The 19,404-nt window shown below is 40.8% G+C and overlaps 2 protein-coding genes across 2 annotated transcripts; both read left to right on the forward strand.

Annotated features, from left to right (window-relative positions):
• The first annotated feature begins 1,381 nt into the window (after positions 1-1,381).
• On the forward strand, positions 1,382-2,272 carry LOC120723072 (microfibril-associated glycoprotein 4-like). Its single transcript, XM_040014372.1, has 3 exons — positions 1,382-1,494; positions 1,620-1,787; positions 2,011-2,272. Exons 1-3 carry the CDS (start codon positions 1,458-1,460, stop codon positions 2,262-2,264), a joined length of 459 nt encoding a protein of 152 aa, XP_039870306.1. The 5' UTR covers positions 1,382-1,457; the 3' UTR covers positions 2,265-2,272.
• A 2,430-nt stretch (positions 2,273-4,702) lies between these two features.
• Positions 4,703-8,689, forward strand: LOC120722952 (stonustoxin subunit beta-like). Its single transcript, XM_040014145.1, has 2 exons — positions 4,703-4,778; positions 8,172-8,689. The coding sequence occupies exons 1-2, from the start codon at positions 4,703-4,705 to the stop codon at positions 8,687-8,689; spliced, it is 594 nt and encodes a 197-aa protein (XP_039870079.1).
• Positions 8,690-19,404: the final 10,715 nt, after the last annotated feature.

Below are 19,404 nucleotides of genomic sequence, written 5' to 3' on the forward strand. Positions count from 1 at the left end.
CAAACTTGCTCTTGAACTTGATTCCAGCCAAATGCTTCATATTGTTTATCTCCAGAAGTTGATTCTGTTCATCTGGACGTAGCGTTTTGTGGGAGAAACGTTTCATCATCATCATCGGGTGACGTCTTCAGTCTCAGCTGACTGCAGGTTTCAATCTGCATTTGCATAATGACTGAAACCAGCCCACTGAAGGAACAATGGGCTGGGAGGTCAGTTCCTTAATCATAATTATGCAAATTCTCATGACCATTGATCAAAGACCACTGATCAATGGTCATGAGAATCAATGATCCCGCGTCGGTGGGAGCTCCAAGACTCTCCTAAGTAGCTCCCCCGACGAGCCCTGATCAGCGGTCCCCGGACCGGTACCGGTCCGTGAGTCGTTTGGTACCGGGCCGCGAGAGTTGAGGCTCAGGTGTGAAATGTGTGGTTTTCAGGGTTTTTAATCGGTTTTCAGCGTTATTTTGTTATCGTTTTGATCGTTAACTCTGTTTTCCTGGGTCTTTTCACGTGTTATGAATAACTCTTCTTTTTTTCGGTACCGGTACTAGTTTTATTTTGTTGTATTTATCCGCGACATCTTAAAGGCCGGTCCGTGAAAACATTGTCGGGCATAAACTGGTCCATGGCGCAAAAAAGGTTTGAGACCGCTGCTCTAGCAGGGCCACACCCACCAGGCCTGAAGGCGCCTGTAAACAAGTGTTCAGACACACCTGCACCCATACACACACACACACACACACACACACACACACACACACACACACACACACACACACACATATCTACAAACATGGGGAAGAGGGGCAGCAACACCAAAAATACATATAATATAACAAGTCCATAACTACTGACAGGCACAGGTCTCATAAATATTATATTTTAAAAGACAGTTTTAAAAAAACAACACAGTTTCTTGTTTGTTTGTTTGTTTGTTTGTCTGTATTTAATGACAATGTGCTCAAATTATTTTTCTCCTGTGGAGATTTATTTATTTAAAGAGCAACATGGACATTTAAAAGAGAGGACGTGTTTTTCTAATTATGTGTAAGAAAATAAATGCTACCAAAAAAACTGCACAGTCATGGCTTTTTCTTTTCTTTTTCTTTTTTCAGAATACAAAATTTTAAGGCAAACAATACTGAAAGAAAATTTCAAACCTTTTTAACTATGGTGTTTAACAAAAACAAGCAAGCAAACAAGAAATAAATAAATAAGCAGATGTTAGAACTGCAGCTAAATAGTTTTCAGATGGCCCAACCGTCTAAACCCAAACAGAGACCTAGAATGTGCCTATCTCTGAAGAACTTTAGGTAAGCATCTGATGTTTACATGTGCTGTGCGTGACAATTTTCTTTGCCCATATTTGACAAATACTTTTCCTGCCTCCTCCCCAGGTGTTCCAGAGGAGGACGGACGGCTCGGTGAACTTCTACAGACCCTGGAGTCAATACAAGATGGGCTTCGGTAACCCTGCCAGAGAGTACTGGCTCGGTGAGGAATGGGTGCTGTTTATCAGTCATTAAGTTATCTGTTCATAAAGTAGACCCTCTTATGGGACTTCAGGGGTAGTGGTATAACCATAAAAACTTGATCAATGAGTTTATGATTCTCTCCAGGTTTGGAAAATGTCTTCTACCTGACACAGAGAAAAAGGTACGAGCTGATGGTCAACATGGAAGATTTTGATGGAAACAAAGTGTTTGCCCGTTACTCCTCGTTCTCCATCAATCCAGAGTCCGACGGATACAGACTGCACGTGTCCGGATTCATTAACGGAGGGGCAGGTGGGTGAATACATATTTAAGTAAGTTGAAAGTGACATTTTGTGCTGGATTCTTGTGGAGAGTCTGTAGGAACAGCAGGTCATGAATCAGTGCCTGGGGAAAGGAGCTCAAATACAGGAGGCTGGTCCAAAAATAGTCCATTTAGAACACTCCCAGTACACCTGCTGATCAGTCTGACTGGGATTAAAGGTAATGTTGGGATTGTTCGTCTGTGTTTCTGTAGGAGATGCCTTGAGTTATCACAACGGACACAAGTTCACTACATTGGACAAAGGCCAGGGTGGCTCTGCAAGGAACTGTGCAAAAACATATCTGGGGGCGTTCTGGTACAACGACTGTCACTATGCAAACCCTAACGGGGTTTATCGCTGGGGAGCTGATGGCACTATCTTTGCTGTTGGAGTGGCCTGGCACCAGTGGAGGGGTCATGATTACTCTCTGAAGACCATCAGCATGAAGATCCGTCCTGTGCAGTAAATCTGCAGGACAAACACATCTGTGACATGAATATTTAACAGCAGCAGTCAAAGCAAAGATCGCTTTCCTTTGATTACGAGAGAGAGAAAGATTAGAGATCTTTTTCTTTAAACCTGTTTATGTCCTGTAATGTTACATGATGTGATCTCCTCTGAAATGTTGTCATCAATAAAGCTGCACCAAAAAAATTTGACTCTCTCTTTCTTAAGCCCCTCCTTTCTCTCTGAGCTTTTCCACCACTCCATCCCAGCAGACACTCAGTAAGAAGCAGAGTCTGTTTTCCTACCATCAGCTGCACTCGAGCTTTATTACAAGACTGAAATAATCCCTTCGTTTCTACTCTCAGTCTGAACCAGCTGCTGTTGCTCGCTGCCTTTAGGTAAGAAGGTAAGAACCTGCTGCCCCAGGTTGGGGGGGCGCCAGAGGGGGGATTCGCCCAGGGCACCAAACAGGCTAGGGCCGCCACTGCAGCTGAGTGTCATGGTCACTAATGTCACGTAACTTTGCCAACCTTTGGCCAGAAATAAAGTTTTCATGTTCTTTGTTATGGAACATTTGTATCACTACACAAATCATTGGGATAAAACTCAGTACTTATTTTCAGAGGTTTACTTTTCAGGGCCTTCCACCATTAAAAAATTATCCACCACCACACTTCCACATTGGTCTGTTAAGTTATTGTGTCCCCAGAATCTTTCTGATTTTATCTTGTTTAATTTATTTGCTTTTAGTTTTTGCAGCATGCTTTCTATTTCCATTTTCTTTTTTCTATTTTCTTTTCTTTTCGTTTCTATTTCCATTGTGTTTTCTGTGCTTTTGCCACGTTTTTCTGTTTGCTGGTGTTTTCTTAAGTTCTAGTCTGTTTGGTCTCTCAGAGTAGAAAGTACAGATATTTGGTTAAAAATGTAGGAGCAAATGCAGTACAAGTACTTGGTGGAGCGCAGGAGGCTTAGCAGGTTACCTACCAATCGGAAGGTTGGCGGTTTGATCCTCTTGTGCCCATTGTTTGGTTCAGTCTCATTCTCTGATATTTCAGTGGAAATGTTCTTAACCTGTGCAAAAAGAAAACAATTCCTGAAACATACATGCAGGCCAGTTTTCTTTCCAGCACTGTGCGTATGTTAGTGAATTAGAGTCAGGCATTCTGTGGTCTTGGTTATACTCAGATTTCCCCTTTTTTTTGTGAACCTCTTTTACATTGCAGTACATCAACTACACATGAGGGACCTTAACTTGCACATTCAGTAGTGCAGTTAAGAATTAATGCAGTTTTGCTTTGTGTCAGCAAATTGTGTGAAAGTAGCGACTGTGACCAGTTTTATATGAACTACTATAGAGAAAGGTTGGGTCTGACGTTTTTGGTCATTGAATTATTCACTTTTCATAAAATCGCTGGCTACATTGTTGGCAAGTATCCATAATTCTCTAAACAGAAAAGTGGACGCTAAGTGTGGAAGTCAAAATATCACCTAATCCAAACCAGCACAGTGATGTGGGGAGTAGTGACACTGCATCATAGTAAGAAGGTCCTGGACTCAAATCTACACTGTTGGCTGCAGCATGCTTAGCAAAAGCAAACATGGTGTACATGAGACGAGGGACTATCAAAATAAAACAGGAAGTAACTGATACCAAGATCAGGACTAATACTGTCAGGTTAAGGCTGTGTGCAGGTAGGAGTGGAAGTAGAAGGACCCAAAGTGCAGACACTCAGAGGCGGAAAATGGCTCAAAACTCGCTTTTATTGCTGGATGGCAAAGTGGCAAAAAGTAACAGAAATCCAAATAAACTTACATGACCAGGCAAACGGAACACACAGCATAAATGAGAGTAGATCACGACACAGACACAAAGAAACACGCGGCTTAAATACACAGAAGGAGCAATCAGGGAATGGGTAACAGGAGGGAAACACAGCTGGGGCAAATCAGGCCTAACGAGACAAGGGGAAGCAAAACCAGACACATTAACATCAGACATGGACTTTCAAAGTAAAACAGGAAACATAACACAGACTCACAGGCAGGCACTATAACAAAGGGAACAGAGACGTGGGACCAGAGCAGACACAGACACTGACTGGATGTGGGGATACAGCAGACAGGGGAGACAGCAACTATGGAACACAGACAGAAAACCAGAACACTAAAACTCTAACCAAACCCACCCAGAGAACCTAAACTAAGAATGATCCTAAAACCCATAAAGCAAAGCTAGAAAATAATGAAATAACAAAATCAAAGAACCAAAAACACAAAACACTGGGTCAACGACCCAGGGACCCTAACAAATACATACATTTGTGGTGTCATTAAAGTAACAGACAGAAAAAAAGAAGAAATACTTTTCTATTTTTGCATTTAGTTTGAATAGAAAAAAAAGTTGAATCTCATCTTTAACCCGTGTGTTTGGGTTTAGGAGCCATAGCCTCAGGTATCATGGAAGCGGCTGCTCTGGGTCGACCTTTCACTTTAGGGATGCTCTACGATGCCCGGAGAGACAGACTTATCCCAGGCAAATGTCCAAACTTACCAAACAACTCTTTGTTTTTCTGACAGATTCAGATTATATTCAGATTTCATAGAAACCTTAACTTCCCACATAATTATTATTTTATATATTGTTTGTACAGCTATTATTATGAGTTATTATTAGTTATTGCTGACATTAACCCAAACTAAAATCTTGAAAGAATAAACAGGAAATGTCTTGCTTTCATTCCTTCACTGTCACTAAGCCACTTTTAGCTTGGTATATTTCTCCTTTAACAAGGCGAGCAGTTAACCAGGATTAAACCAAAGATTAATTAGTGAAACGATTCAAAACTAATGTAAAACTAAATGTTTTCATACATGATAAACTGCAACGAGAGGAGCAACACAAAACTATTCATAAAGGGGAACAAACAGCCTCTACATGTACTTTTACAACAATTTATAAATAATTAATTTAATAATAATAACAATAATAACTGTAATATCACACCAGTACAAACAGGTCAAAGCAGCCCCACTCCATTTTGACCCAGAGTTACATGAATGTACGGACTCCCACTTTGAAACTGGACCTTGACAAATCAGAAGAGCCAGAAAACTCTTGTGGTTGTTGTTAGGTTTTGTATTGTTGATTGTCATTTATGCTTAGAAATATTTAACCATATATGCTTAGAGGTGTATAATCAATTGTGTAGTGATAGGATGTGTGATCTTTAACAGGCTGCAAAGGCTTGGTGTGTATTCCACACTGGAATGCACACCTACATCCTGGGAGCATGAGAAGAGGTCGTACCTTGTTTTATTGTTTTATGGCAGGATAAACGTGGCTGTGTTTGTTTTAGGCTAAGTGCCTTTTGTTTAGATGAACGGTTGGATTTTCCAGACCAGCAAGTTTAGGGAAGTCATTTATGGGGTCACACTCTGACCCCCCCCCCCCCCACACACACACACACACATGGTACTCTTTGTTTGTATGTAGACGTCCGTCGTATGTTAATGACCCTATGCATATTCATGTAACCACAATAAAAGGAGTGCTATGGGGAACCTGGCTGGGAGTCTGACGGGGGTCAGGTGGTGGAACGACACTTGGCTCCAGGCAGGTCTCCCTCATGCATGAGTAACACGAAGAACTTTGCCTACTTGGTGTTCAATGCTTTTGCTGTGTAATTATATTGCCTTCAACGTTCCAGCGAATAGGTTCAAGCTACAAACCTATCAGTTGTAGTTTGTAATGTGTGTTCTGGTTCAGCAATCCGGGCACAATAGTAAGAAAACTCTGGTATTCTAAGGAGCTTGGAAAGAAAAGCATCTGGACTTCTTTAAGTTGCTTGAAGATGTTTCACCTCTCATCCGAGAAGCTTCTTCAGTTCAAGAATGGGTGTAGGTCACAATCAGCCAAGGTCTCAGGGGAGCTTCAGATGAGCTCATGTGATCATCATAGCAAAAAGGAAAGTTTGAAGCCTAATTTTAAAATCAGAGATCATGTCTGTGTCACGGACTGGCTGTGCGCAGCAGTAGGATAGGAACCAAAAGCAGACTCACCGGCAGGACATACACTCAAAAAACACAGCTTTGCTGCTGACCCAAGTAAAAGACAAAAAGACCACCTGACCCAAGGTGTGAAACTGGGTGTGGGTCCCAATCAGCCAGGGTTTCGGGTGAGTTCATTGTGAAACCTGGCCCCACCTTATCATGCGAATTCCTGAGATCAGATGGCCCAGGATGTGAGTGGACATTAAGGCGTCTGGGAGGGATCTCAAAACTGGATTATAGATGGCAGAGAGTTGGTGTCGTAAACCACCGCCTCTGTTCAAATCTGATCTCAGGAATTCGCATGATAAGGTGGGGCCAGGTTTCACAATGAACTCACCCGAAACTCTGGCTGATTGGGACCCACACCCAGTTTCACACCTTGGCTCAGGCGATTAGAGGATCATCAGGGGGTCCTTTTGTGCCTCTGTGGGGGGAAACTCCCACTAGGTTTAAATCTGGGACTCTCCACCATTTGACCTTAGAACTGAAGAAGCTTCTCGGATGAGAGGTGAAACGTCTTCAAGCAACTTAAAGAAGTCCAGACGCTTTTCTTTGCAAGCTCCTTTGACTACGATGACCTGGATGACTGAGAACCTTCACAGACAATGTAGAAGGTAGTCATACACAGTGAGGATGGCACACTATTCATACAATACAATTTTATTTATATAGCACATTTAAACACCAGAGGTATGCCCAAGTGCTTCACAGAACCAAATAAGAGCAATAACAATTCATGAGATAATCAACCTCTGTGTGAGTAGCGTCTCAGTAGCTGAACTGTGTTGGCGCATGACTATGAAGGAAACAGCAGTAAAGGATTTATATCCTTACACTTAGCTACATCACTTTGAGAAGAAATCCCATATGAAATTAATTTCCCACTGTTTTGTAACCAGTGTTGTAAATAGAAATGTTCTTAAGAAATAATCAGACAAAAGTAGGTTTTCTGGGAATTCTGTTAAATGTTCAGTTTATGCCATATGAAAGAACAACATCCAGAGTGTGATTAAAATCATCGGTGGGCTCTTTTACATTTTGAGAGAAGCCAATGGCATCTAATAATAGATTAAATGCAGTGTTGAGATTGTTATTTTCAGCAACTAAATGGATGTTAAAATCAACCACTACAATGAAATGAGCACCAAATCAGATAAAAAGTCTGAGAAACTCTGCACAGCAAAATGTCCAGTGTTAAATTAACACTAGAGAGTGTCTATATGGGTCCACACCTCTGAGTGTTAAATACAACACTGTTGAGTGTTAAATTAACACTTTTGACAGTCTTATATGTTTAAAAGTAACCTAGTCAGTTTTGAAGATTAACAATGGCTAACACTGAGCAGTGCTGGTTTTCTAACACTGGAAAATAACTCAAAATGTTAGAAATATTACAGTGTTAGAAAATCAGCACTGCTCAGTGTTAGCCGTTGTTAATCTTCAAAACTGACTAGGTTACTTTTAAACATATAACACTGTCAAAAGTGTTAATTTAACACTCAACAGTGTTGTATTTAACACTCAGAGGTGTGGACCCATTTAGACACTCTCCAGTGTTAATTTAACACTGGAGATTTTGCTGTGTGAGACGTAGAGAATGTACCTACTCTGAGACGTAGGTGTATGACACATTACAAGAACTAAAACAATTGTTTGAGCTTTAATTGTATACCTCAGACTGTTAAATGAATTAAAACTCCTCCTCGGCATGCGCTTTGAGGATTTGCACAGTTAGTATGACCCAGGGGTGTTAATTGATTTAGACTAAGGTATTCATCCTGCTGTAACTTAGAAGAGATCTGCAATGGACAGACAGAGGTGTCAGTGGTACTATCGTGAATTGCGAATTGTGATTCAGCCTCATTCTCTCCTTCAGATGCCCGTGATCTCACCCTGGATCCAAACACAGCAAAGAACCAACTCATATTGTCTGAAGGAAACAAGAAGGCAACACGAGGTGAGATGCAGTCGTATCCCGACCTTCCTGAGAGGTTTGACGAGGTTCCTCGGGTTTTGTGCAGAGAGGCTCTAACTGGGCGTTGTTACTGGGAGGTAGAGTGGAGTACCAGCTCTGGCATGGTTGATGTAGGTGTTAGCTACAAGTGCCTTGAGAGGAAAGGAAGTGGTGCAACATGCATGCTTGGATGTTATGATTTGTCCTGGAGTCTTCACTGTTTACACCTTCCTTTAAGACTGCCTCTGACTTTCTGTGCAAAACATAATATGATGACCATTGAATACCCTGGTCCTACTGGTTGCCCAAAACTGGGAGTGTTTCTTGATTGGCCTGCAGGTACTCTTTCCTACTATAAAGTCTCATCTCACAAACTGAGTCACACCTTCAGAACCAAATTCTCTGAGCCTGTTTATCCAGGCTTCATCTTTGAGGCCTGATAAACGATTACTTGTCCCTGTGTCTGTGAAGCTGGTGATACATGACTCAACTTAAGTTCATTTGATGTCCAAGTATGTGAGTCAGAGAGAGTTAAAGGGAATTTCTGTCATTTTCAGTTTACACAGTGTGTAATACCTTTTATCCCTCTTTTCAACATTCATACTTTCATTGATCCTGCAATTTAATTCTGTTCACAATCTCAGCTGTTTCCTTGTGATGATTTGATAAGATTGAACTTTTTCCTCATTTTCTGATGTTTTGTTTTGCTGCATTTGATCAGCTGATTGATTAGAAAACACTTTAAAAATATATCTTTTTTACATTCACTCCCGCACTCACACCTATGGGCAATTTGGATTAATCAATTAACCTATCCGTGATTTGTACAGCCCAGTGCGTGCTCCTAACCCAGGGGAAACAAATTCTGTTGGGGAGACCTACCTCGGCACTAGGGCTGGGTCTCCTCACTGATTTATAAAATAGACTGGATTCCGATTCGATTCAGTTTTGCCTCAGACAGTCTGAAATATTATGATTATGATCATTTATCAGTACTGACACTTGTGAGACTTTATCAGAGGTGCGAGCAACAGAGGCCTTTGTGTCAAAGTAACTGAGGATAAAACACAGAAAAACATGAAGGAGATTTTCCTGGCCTGGCTTTTTAAAACAGATAACATTAAAAATATTCTGCAGTAGTTCAAAAACTGAAGAAAACCATGAATCAACATCTGAACATTATGCTGCTGAAGTGAAGCAAGCTTACAGTTACAGAGGCTTTATTAGAGACACAGCTAAGAGTTTTGTAACTTGGCATCATTTTAAAAAGTTTACATTTCTTTGGTATTGAACAGCGGAAAAGAGGCTTTATTGTCAGAAGTCATTTTTGAGAAAATTTATTTATTTTGAATTTTGGTTCAGTGGTGGTGACTTCCTGTTTTATTTTGACAGTCCCTCATCGTGTGTGTAATGTTTAGTTTTGTTTCCCCTGTCTCGTCAGTTAGATTCTGCCAAGGTGTGTTTCCAGGTGAGTAAGTAAAGTTTACTTATTAAGCGCCTTTCATAGACAGGCAATCACAAAGCGCTGTACACAAAGGTTAAAATAAACTTAATACACAGTTAAGTAACAAAACAGACAATATCCATTTCTTCCATTTCTGAGTGATGGCTTGAACAGTGCTCCGTGGGATGTTCAAGGCTTGGGAAATCTTTTTGTAGCCTAAGCCTGCTTTGAATTTCTCAATAACTTTATCCCTGACCTGTCTGGTGTGTTCTTTGGACTTCATGGTGTTGTTGCTCCCAATATTCTCTTAGACAACCTCTGAGGCCGTCACAGAGCAGCCGTATTTGTACTGACATTAGATTACACACAGGTGCACTCTGTTTAGTCATTAGCACTCATCAGGCAACGTCTATGGACAACTGACTGCACTCAGACCAAAGGGGGCTGAATAATTACGCACACCCCACTTTGCAGTTGTTTATTTGTAAGAAATCTTTCGAATCATGAATGATTTTCGTTCCACTTTTCACATGTTCACCACTCTGTGTTGGTCTTTCATGTGGAATTCCAATAAAGCTGATTCATGTATGTGGCTGTAATGTGACAAAATGTGGGAAAGTTCAAGGGGGCCCAATACTTTTGCATCCACTGTACCTGCCAAAAACTTCAACCTGTTGAGTACGATTTTATGGTCAATGGTGTCGAAGGCTGCGCTGAGACAAAATGATCACAGAACAATTTCCTGCATCAGAAGACGTTAATAGATTATTATAGACCCTTAAGAGAGCCGTCTCAGTGGAGTCCTGCTTTTTAAAGCCATATTGAAAAGGGTCAAAAATCTGTAATCTGCACAGTAAGGACCTGAACTGATTTTCAACAAGTTTTTGACACCCCCTTTATAATTGCTTATAAATGGCAATTTTGAAATAGGCCGATTATTACCAGCAGAGCTAGTTTTTTCAATAGAGGAGTTACCTCTGCATGTTTAAAATAAGATGGACCACAGCCTTGTATCAGTGAACTGTTGATGATGGATAGCAATGTGGGGCCAATACTGGTCAGAGTCCCAGACAGGACAGAGGGAGGTAATATATCTAAGGAGCATGATGAGGATTTCATTTGACCTGTTACTGTAGTTAAGTCATTGAGTGTGATTGGAGAAAAAGAAGTAAATGACCCAAGAAACACGGGGACATCTTCATAAGGGGAAGCACTTGAGGAGATTTTGGATCGCACATTCATCACCATATTTACAAACAGCATATTGAAATGTTGGAGAAACAATGCTGTTGATAGTTTCAATTAGTGTCGTGGTTCTGAGTCGGATAATTCATTGTTTATGCTTTGATTATTAATATATTTTGTTTTGGTTAAATTCCTGTTGTATCTTGTGGAGTTGTTTAGTTCTTTAGCACTGCTTTTATGCCTCCCCTGTCAGCTGTGTCCCCTTGTCTAGTCTCGTCTTTGTGAATTGTGGTGCTTCCTGTTGTACTTTGAAGGTCTGTGTCTTATGTCACCGTATTCTGTTTTGCTTCCTCCCTGTCTCTTTAATGAGGTTCAGCTGTGTCCCCCTCCTGTGTGCCATTCCCTTGTTTCCCTCTGTGTATTTATAGAGTGTGCTTCTCTCTGTCCCTTTTCGGCCATCTGCTTGTCATCCCCTGTGTTACCTCTACGTTTCTCCTGCCTACTTCCCCGTGTCACCTCTGCTCGCCGCCTTCAGGTTATTTTTTTTATTCCTAGTTTTACCCAGTTTAGGTTCTGTTAGCTCCATGTCAGTCGTTCTTGGTTTTGTTTGTATTTCACCACCTACTGTAAATAAAGATCTCACTCGTAAGTTAGTCGCCTCACTTGGGTCCTTTGTCTCACCACTACACGTCTGCCGTCACAGCCATGAAAACAATATGATTGTTATGAGGATTTATAAGATTATTGAAGTAAGAGGATCTCGCCTGTTTCACTGAGTTATTGTATAAGTGAAGAAGTTCTCTGAAGTGTTCATGATGGACACCCAGACCAGTGGACTTCCACAGACACTCTGCTTTCTGACAGGAACGTCGAAGTCCATGAGTTTAATTATTTAACAAGGGTGTGCGGAAGCTAATCAGAATCAGAATCAGAATCAGAATCAGAATACTTTATTCATCCCGAGGGAAATTAGGGTTACAGCAGGCAGCACGCTAATGGCGCATGTGCACTTACAAAGGAACCTTCTGACCAACTTTACACAAACATCACATTGGGCAGACATGTCAGAAAGGTAGGCTGATAGGAAAAAACAACGAAAATACACTACATGAGGTAAGAGGAGGAGAAAAAAAACTCCACTCAGACTGAGCTCCTAGTGGGAGAACAGTTTGATTACAGAAAAAACACCTCAGCACAAAAGCACATGACTATCAATACACCATAGAAACACAAGACAAGCAACAGGGGCGGGTAAAGGGTAAGAGAGAGCCGGTGTAGACAGCGCATCCGGTCCTGCAGCATCTGTGCTGGTCCAGTTGACTGCTATCTTCCCCAGGAGGCAACAAGCATCGAAGGCGTTGGAAAGGGAGGGGGGATGAGTGAGTGCTTATCAGTGTAAGTGTGTGTGTGTGCGTGTCCATAGTTTAGCTGAGACAGTGTCCTTTGGCCTATCAGGCTAAGTAAACAGTCCTCCAGCCAATCCAGGTGTCCTTGCATGGGACGGGAAGAATAGCCGTAACACAGTCATTATCAGGGAGTGATTGTTCGGCTCCAGCCTTGGGCCTGCAGCTGGCGCCGTGATGGGGATCCGCAATGTTTATGTTGGTTTTGTTAATTTCCATGCGAGCAGCCCAGGAGAATTTTTCAGGCTGCTCTTTAACACACTGGCCTCTCGATCTCCCGTTGGAGAGCCGCGAGCTTCCCCATGATGGTATCAAACTTCTGTTCCATGGTGTTATCGTTCTTTTGATTCTGAGACCCCACAACTGCAGTGAGCCGTTCCGCGATGTTTTCCAACTGTCGCTCAAGGGTCTCATTTTGAGCAGGCCTCTCTCTGATGTTTCCCCTCATACGCTCAATGGTGTTGTTTTGAGCCTTCACAGCAGCTGCAAGCGTCTCCAAGGTGTTGACCATATTACGTTCGTTGTGAGAGGTTGCACCTCGTTCCATTTCGATTCCAGCGGGCAGCCTTGGGGGGGTTTGAACAGCCGGTTCCGCTCTCTTATTTCTCCGATAAACCAGGGCTAAGCCAACTCCAATCAGCATGAACCCTGTTATCATGGTTCCGAATAGGTAGATATCTTCAGCGTCCTCGATCGACAGTCCCGCCAGGCACATGATCCTCCAGTTCTGCCATCCGTCCATCGTGTATCCGGCAGGGAAAGTCCCTCCAGGGCACTCAGGCTCTCCCGAGCCCAGATTTCTCGTTGAGAAAAGGGTGTCAATAGCATTCAGAGACCAGTTGATCAAATCCATAATTCTCTTTTAGGTTTTAGAGAACGACATTGGGAGGCTATTCCAGGGAAAGTAATGCACACAAGACAAGACAAGGTCATAGAGGCTAAGCAGGGAAGATAAGGGTGAGGAGGAGAGGAGAAAAGTGCGACCGCCTTCGCTGAGAGCTAAAGAAAGACAGAGCAATGCCTAGTTTTGAAAGGAGCAACCTGATTGAGAATGGCAAGACAATGTTCATTAAAAGAGTTAATAAGGAGGTCAACATCATCAGAAGAAGTTTTAAAATTAAACAGGGAAGAAAACTTAGAAATATTAAGTGGGAAGAGACCCTGAGTTGATGGACACATGTAAAGAGAATGGCCTATGGTCGCTAAAAACAACGTAATTTAAGGTCAAAAGTGAAGATCAAGTCCAGAGTATGCCCAGCAGTGTGAGTAGTACCGTGTAAGACCCAACCTATCAAAGAATAGCCAGAAAATTCAGATTTTCTTTGAACCAAGCTGTTCATTAACCCTTATAACAAAATCCAATTGGTTTTTTTTGCTATATCATGTTGTGTATGATATATTTTTATTATATATTTTTTATATCGCATTTGATACATTGGAAATTTTTGGCAACATTTTGTTAATTTTAGACAAAAAAAAGACTTTTGTCCATAACATTTTGAAATTATGGCAAGTATTGATCATGTTGATGAGATAGAGGTCTCAGAAACTCATGTATCAAATGTGATACAAAGGGCATTATAAGGTTAACAGAGTCCATGATGCTCAGGAACTCAACTCAAAAACACAACATGTAAAGTAAACAAACACACGAACAAAGGCAGAGGTACAGTCAAACACAAGCGCCATCTTGCCTGCAATTTATGCCAAGATTCCTAACAGAGGATTTTGCCAAAGAACCAAGAGGTCCAAGTGTCTCCTTAATCCCAGACATGCATTTTTCTGATGCAATGATCATTATTTCAGTTTTGTCTTGATTTAATTGAAGGAAACTGCCTCCCAACCACCATTTAACACTGTCTAGTCACTTTAACAAACTGTGGAGTTTAGACATTTCATTTAAATGAAATGACGTGTACAACTGAATATTATGTGACATAAAAGAGTCACATTATTCAATCTTTGAGTCACAGGCTGTCCTCCCTCTTCACCACAGCCATTTCAATGAAAAAATCCACTAGCATGCGTCCTTCTGCATTTCTCTCCTTAACACCAGACCTACCCAACACCACCTCATCAGCTCTGTTCCTTCAAGTATATGTCCATTGAAGTCTGTGTCAGTCACCACTCTCTCCCGCCTGAGGACTGTCTCTACCACTTCATCCAAGTTACTTCATAATTCCTCCCAGTTTCTTTTGGCACCTTGTTCACAAACAGCACTGGAGGCAGTCGTTGATAATCCAGGCCCCGACCACGCCAGTATGGAGATCTCATTTGTGCTGATCTGCATGTTTACACTGGACGCCCTTTCTGACCCAATCCCAATCCTCATTTATCGAGGCTTGGGACTAGGACTACACTAGGACTACACTATCTTGTGGCTGGGTTAAATAAGTAATCAGGTGTGATCAATTAATATTTTAACATGTGAAGAGAATGGAATATACTTACTTTTGTAATCTAGTAATGCAACTGTGATTACATTAAACATGTTACTATCCAGTTCTGTGCTCATTACATTCGAATTCAGTTTCTTTTTACTTTCAGCTTAGCCCCTTTTCCACTAGCACTTACTCCGACTGACTCGTCATAGCACGATGATATACCTGCCGTGGCTTTTAATCAGACTCGGGGACCATGGCTTTGTTTTTTCTAGTGATTTCCCATGATTTTGATTTCCATGAACGAGGCACTCTCATGACTCATCATTGACGCCACTGACTAGCCAATCTCGGAACATTTGGAGCGATCACTTGGATTGCTGGTACTAGGTACTATGACCTAATGGAAAACCTTGTAACCGTCGCAAGATGATTCGAGTAGGTACTAATGGACTTGTATGTCACTGAGTCACACCAGTGGGAATGAGAATGGCCTGCAAAACAAACCTCTGTAAGACTGCAGTTTTAATTCATTGTCACCAGTGTTTATGACCTTCATTTCTTGGTGTAATAACAGTCAGATTGAACGTTTGTACTTGAAAATAATCTTGTAGCTCTGAACAATTTTTTTTGGTGTATGATGACAAGGTGTCTTAACCACAATATAGTTTCATGTTAGATTGAAATTATACAAACTGCTTTCATATTTGGTTAAACTGCCTACGTGGAATTGCCAGAAGAAACTCCAGAAATTCAAGGAAACACAATCCAGGGAATTTTACAAACATGAATCCTTTCCTTATTTGCCACAAATGAATGAGCTCCATCAGTCAAGCACAACACTGCATTTATTATTTAAGTATAGTTGTTGAGAAAAGTTATGTAAAGCACGTTTTAAAATGATAACTTTCACAGTTTCTGTTTTGTCTGTTCAGCCAGTGCCTTATAAAACAACATTAATTAATGTGGTTTAGGACTGAAGAAGCTTCTTGGATGAGAGGTGAAACGTCTTCAAGAAACTCAACGAAGTCCAGTCGCTTTCTTGCAAAGCTCCTTAGACAACATTGGTTAATATACAAAAATTAGACATCAGTTAAAACATTAACTGAAACATTTAAAGGTTATCTTTGATATTTAGAGTTCATATTTAATGTGGCTATAAAACCGGCTTACAGGGAGTGCAGAATTATTAGGCAAGTTGTATTTTTGAGGAATAATTTTATTATTGAACAACAACCATGTTCTCAATGAACCCAAAAAATTCATTAATATCAAAGCTGAATGTTTTTGGAAGTAGTTTTTAGTTTGTTTTTAGTTTTAGCTATTTTAGGGGGATATCTGTGTGTGCAGGTGACTATTACTGTGCATAATTATTAGGCAACTTAACAAAAAACAAATATATACCCATTTCAATTATTTATTTTTACCAGTGAAACCAATATAACATCTCCACATTCACAAATATACATTTCTGACATTCAAAAACAAAACAAAAACAAATCAGCGACCAATATAGCCACCTTTCTTTGCAAGGACACTCAAAAGCCTGCCATCCATGGATTCTGTCAGTGTTTTGATCTGTTCACTATCAACATTGCGTGCAGCAGCAACCACAGCCTCCCAGACACTGTTCAGAGAGGTGTACTGTTTTCCCTCCTTGTAAATCTCACATTTGATGATGGACCACAGGTTCTCAATGGGGTTCAGATCAGGTGAACAAGGAGGCCATGTCATTAGTTTTTCTTCTTTTATACCCTTTCTTGCCAGCCACGCTGTGGAGTACTTGGACGCGTGTGATGGAGCATTGTCCTGCATGAAAATCATGTTTTTCTTGAAGGATGCAGACTTCTTCCTGTACCACTGCATGAAGAAGGTGTCTTCCAGAAACTGGCAGTAGGACTGGGAGTTGAGCTTGACTCCATCCTCAACCCGAAAAGGCCCCACAAGCTCATCTTTGATGATACCAGCCCAAACCAGTACTCCACCTCCACCTTGCTGGCGTCTGAGTCGGACTGGAGCTCTCTGCCCTTTACCAATCCAGCCACGGGCCCATCCATCTGGCCCATCAAGACTCACTCTCATTTCATCAGTCCATAAAACCTTAGAAAAACCAGTCTTGAGATATTTCTTGGCCCAGTCTTGACGTTTCAGCTTGTGTGTCTTGTTCAGTGGTGGTCGTCTTTCAGCCTTTCTTACCTTGGCCATGTCTCTGAGTATTGCACACCTTGTGCTTTTGGGCACTCCAGTGATGTTGCAGCTCTGAAATATGGCCAAACTGGTGGCAAGTGGCATCTTGGCAGCTGCACGCTTGACTTTTCTCAGTTCATGGGCAGTTATTTTGCGCCTTGGTTTTTCCACACGCTTCTTGCGACCCTGTTGACTATTTTGAATGAAACGCTTGATTGTTCGATGATCACGCTTCAGAAGCTTTGCAATTTTGAGACTGCTGCATCCCTCTGCAAGATATCTCACTATTTTTGACTTTTCTGAGCCTGTCAAGTCCTTCTTTTGACCCATTTTGCCAAAGGAAAGGACGTTGCCTAATAATTATGCACACCTGATATAGGGTGTTGATGTCATTAGACCACACCCCTTCTCATTACAGAGATGCACATCACCTAATATGCTTAATTGGTAGTAGGCTTTCGAGCCTATACAGCTTGGAGTAAGACAACATGCATGAAGAGGATGATGTGGACAAAATACTCATTTGCCTAATAATTCTGCACTCCCTGTATAAAAATGGTAGAGGGGATCGCAAATTCAAAAAAGTCTATTCTGAAGTCTATTCTGAAGTACACGTTTGGACAGACCCAACTGCTGACATGACTGAGTTTTTCACAACATGAACCACGATTTTTAGGTTCCCAGTTCCTTTCAGGTTTTAAATCATACGTATTGCACGTCTTGCATCTTTTTGCCCAAGTTTATAGATCCGTGTTACATGTTGAGTAGGGTTAGGGTTACTCTGTTGTCTTACTTCCTCTTTTAGTTGGTAAAATGACCAACTGTCAGCTGACTGCAGCAAAATAAAAATAAAAAACGCATACCATGATGTTAGAGGAATAAGAGCAACACGAAACTGTGGTGACTTTGAGTAAAACAGTGAAATGAACAGAGCTAATCACAGAATTCAGTTTGTTTATACATGGTGTGCTGTAGTTACGAATTCAGTCTAATGTTGTTTACACTGAGGACTCAAACACAGGACACAATGGAAAAGAATGGTGAGTTTACACAACTAGATACTTCAACCACTCTTAACCTAAGATTAGCTGTTCATAACACTTCCTACGTTGGAATAGACGTCAGCACGAACTATCGCATGTACGCCATTACCTGCCAGAAACCGGAAGTAACGCCATTTTCACGGAAAATGTATTTTTTTCGGGCCTTATAAGCCTATACTGGCGTTTTTAAAAGTCATGTTTGACTTTAGGCTTTTCTGTACAGATTCTGAGATGCTTAGAACTCAAATTGCACTGCTGGAAATAGTTTATTTTGATCCACATGCTGTTTTTGTTTTTTGTTTTTTTTGCAAATTTGCGTTATGATATTTATTTTTGTTTTTCCTGAAGTATATAAAAATTGGTGTGTCTCAAAAATAAAACTATGCAGATACTCAAAATAAATTTCCTGTGGTGGGAAACTATTTTGTATATACAGTTTTAGTCTTACAGTCTTAAATTTCTCTAACTAGAAGTATATGTATAAAAAACTACAACAATTTTCTTTTCTTTTTTTTGCAGTTTATTGCACTTTTTTTTTGCAATTTATATAGTTACTATGGACTTAATGCATACGTATTATTAAAATTTGGGCTATAACAGTTGTATTGATGGATAGCAACTTGAAATGTTCCCAAAAATGGTACTAAAGTATGTAAAAATATAAAGATAAGTCAGGATTCAGCCACCACTGATTCCTTGAAATCGGGAATCAGTAACTGAAAGAGGATTCAAATGTTTAAAGGCCAGTAGTCTGTTTGTCTGTTATCTTTAGGATGGTAGCTATACGACAGACTCACTTCAGCTCCTAAAGCATATCAGAAAGCTTTCCATATGTGGTTTGCTGTATGACAAGCTTGGCTGTTCCTAGAGACTAGACTGGTGTTGAGGAATCAAAGCACTTTCTCATGTCTCATTCATCGAATCAAACATACATTTATACAGCACTTTAAGCCATGCTAAGCGCTTTCCAACATCCAGACTTCAATGGATGCATTAAGGGAAACTCGGGGCACAGTTTGGCATGCAGTATAGAGGAGCCAAGGATCAATTGACCAGCCTTAACCTCCTAGGACCTGGCATCCACATATGTGGACATCACATTTTGGGTTATTTAGACCAAAATACTCAATTTTGCTTTACAAGGGCCTGATATCCACTTACGAGGATGTTATACTGCTACTGTTCTATCTAAATTTAAACAAATATCCTCATATGTGGAGCTCATTTTTCTTAGAAATAAAAATTAGGTAAAAAAAAAAATCTGGTAATTCTTTGTTTTTACATTCTTCAGGTCCCAATCAGCCCAAATATCAAGGAGATATAAAAATTGCATGCAGTGGAAGAGTTCGGGTCTTAGGAGGTTAAGATTGAGTGACTACTCACTCTACTACTCTTCCATTTAAAGCACAAACAGGAATAACATTGGTGGAAAAACGTGCACTTGCATCAACCATACTTTAAACTTTTTTACTACTTTTTTGTCTTTTACTTAGTATTGTAGAGTGTTAGTTT

Source organism: Simochromis diagramma, unplaced genomic scaffold, assembly GCF_900408965.1.
Source record: "Simochromis diagramma unplaced genomic scaffold, fSimDia1.1 OVJJ01000669.1, whole genome shotgun sequence".
Lineage (NCBI taxonomy): Eukaryota > Metazoa > Chordata > Actinopteri > Cichliformes > Cichlidae > Simochromis > Simochromis diagramma.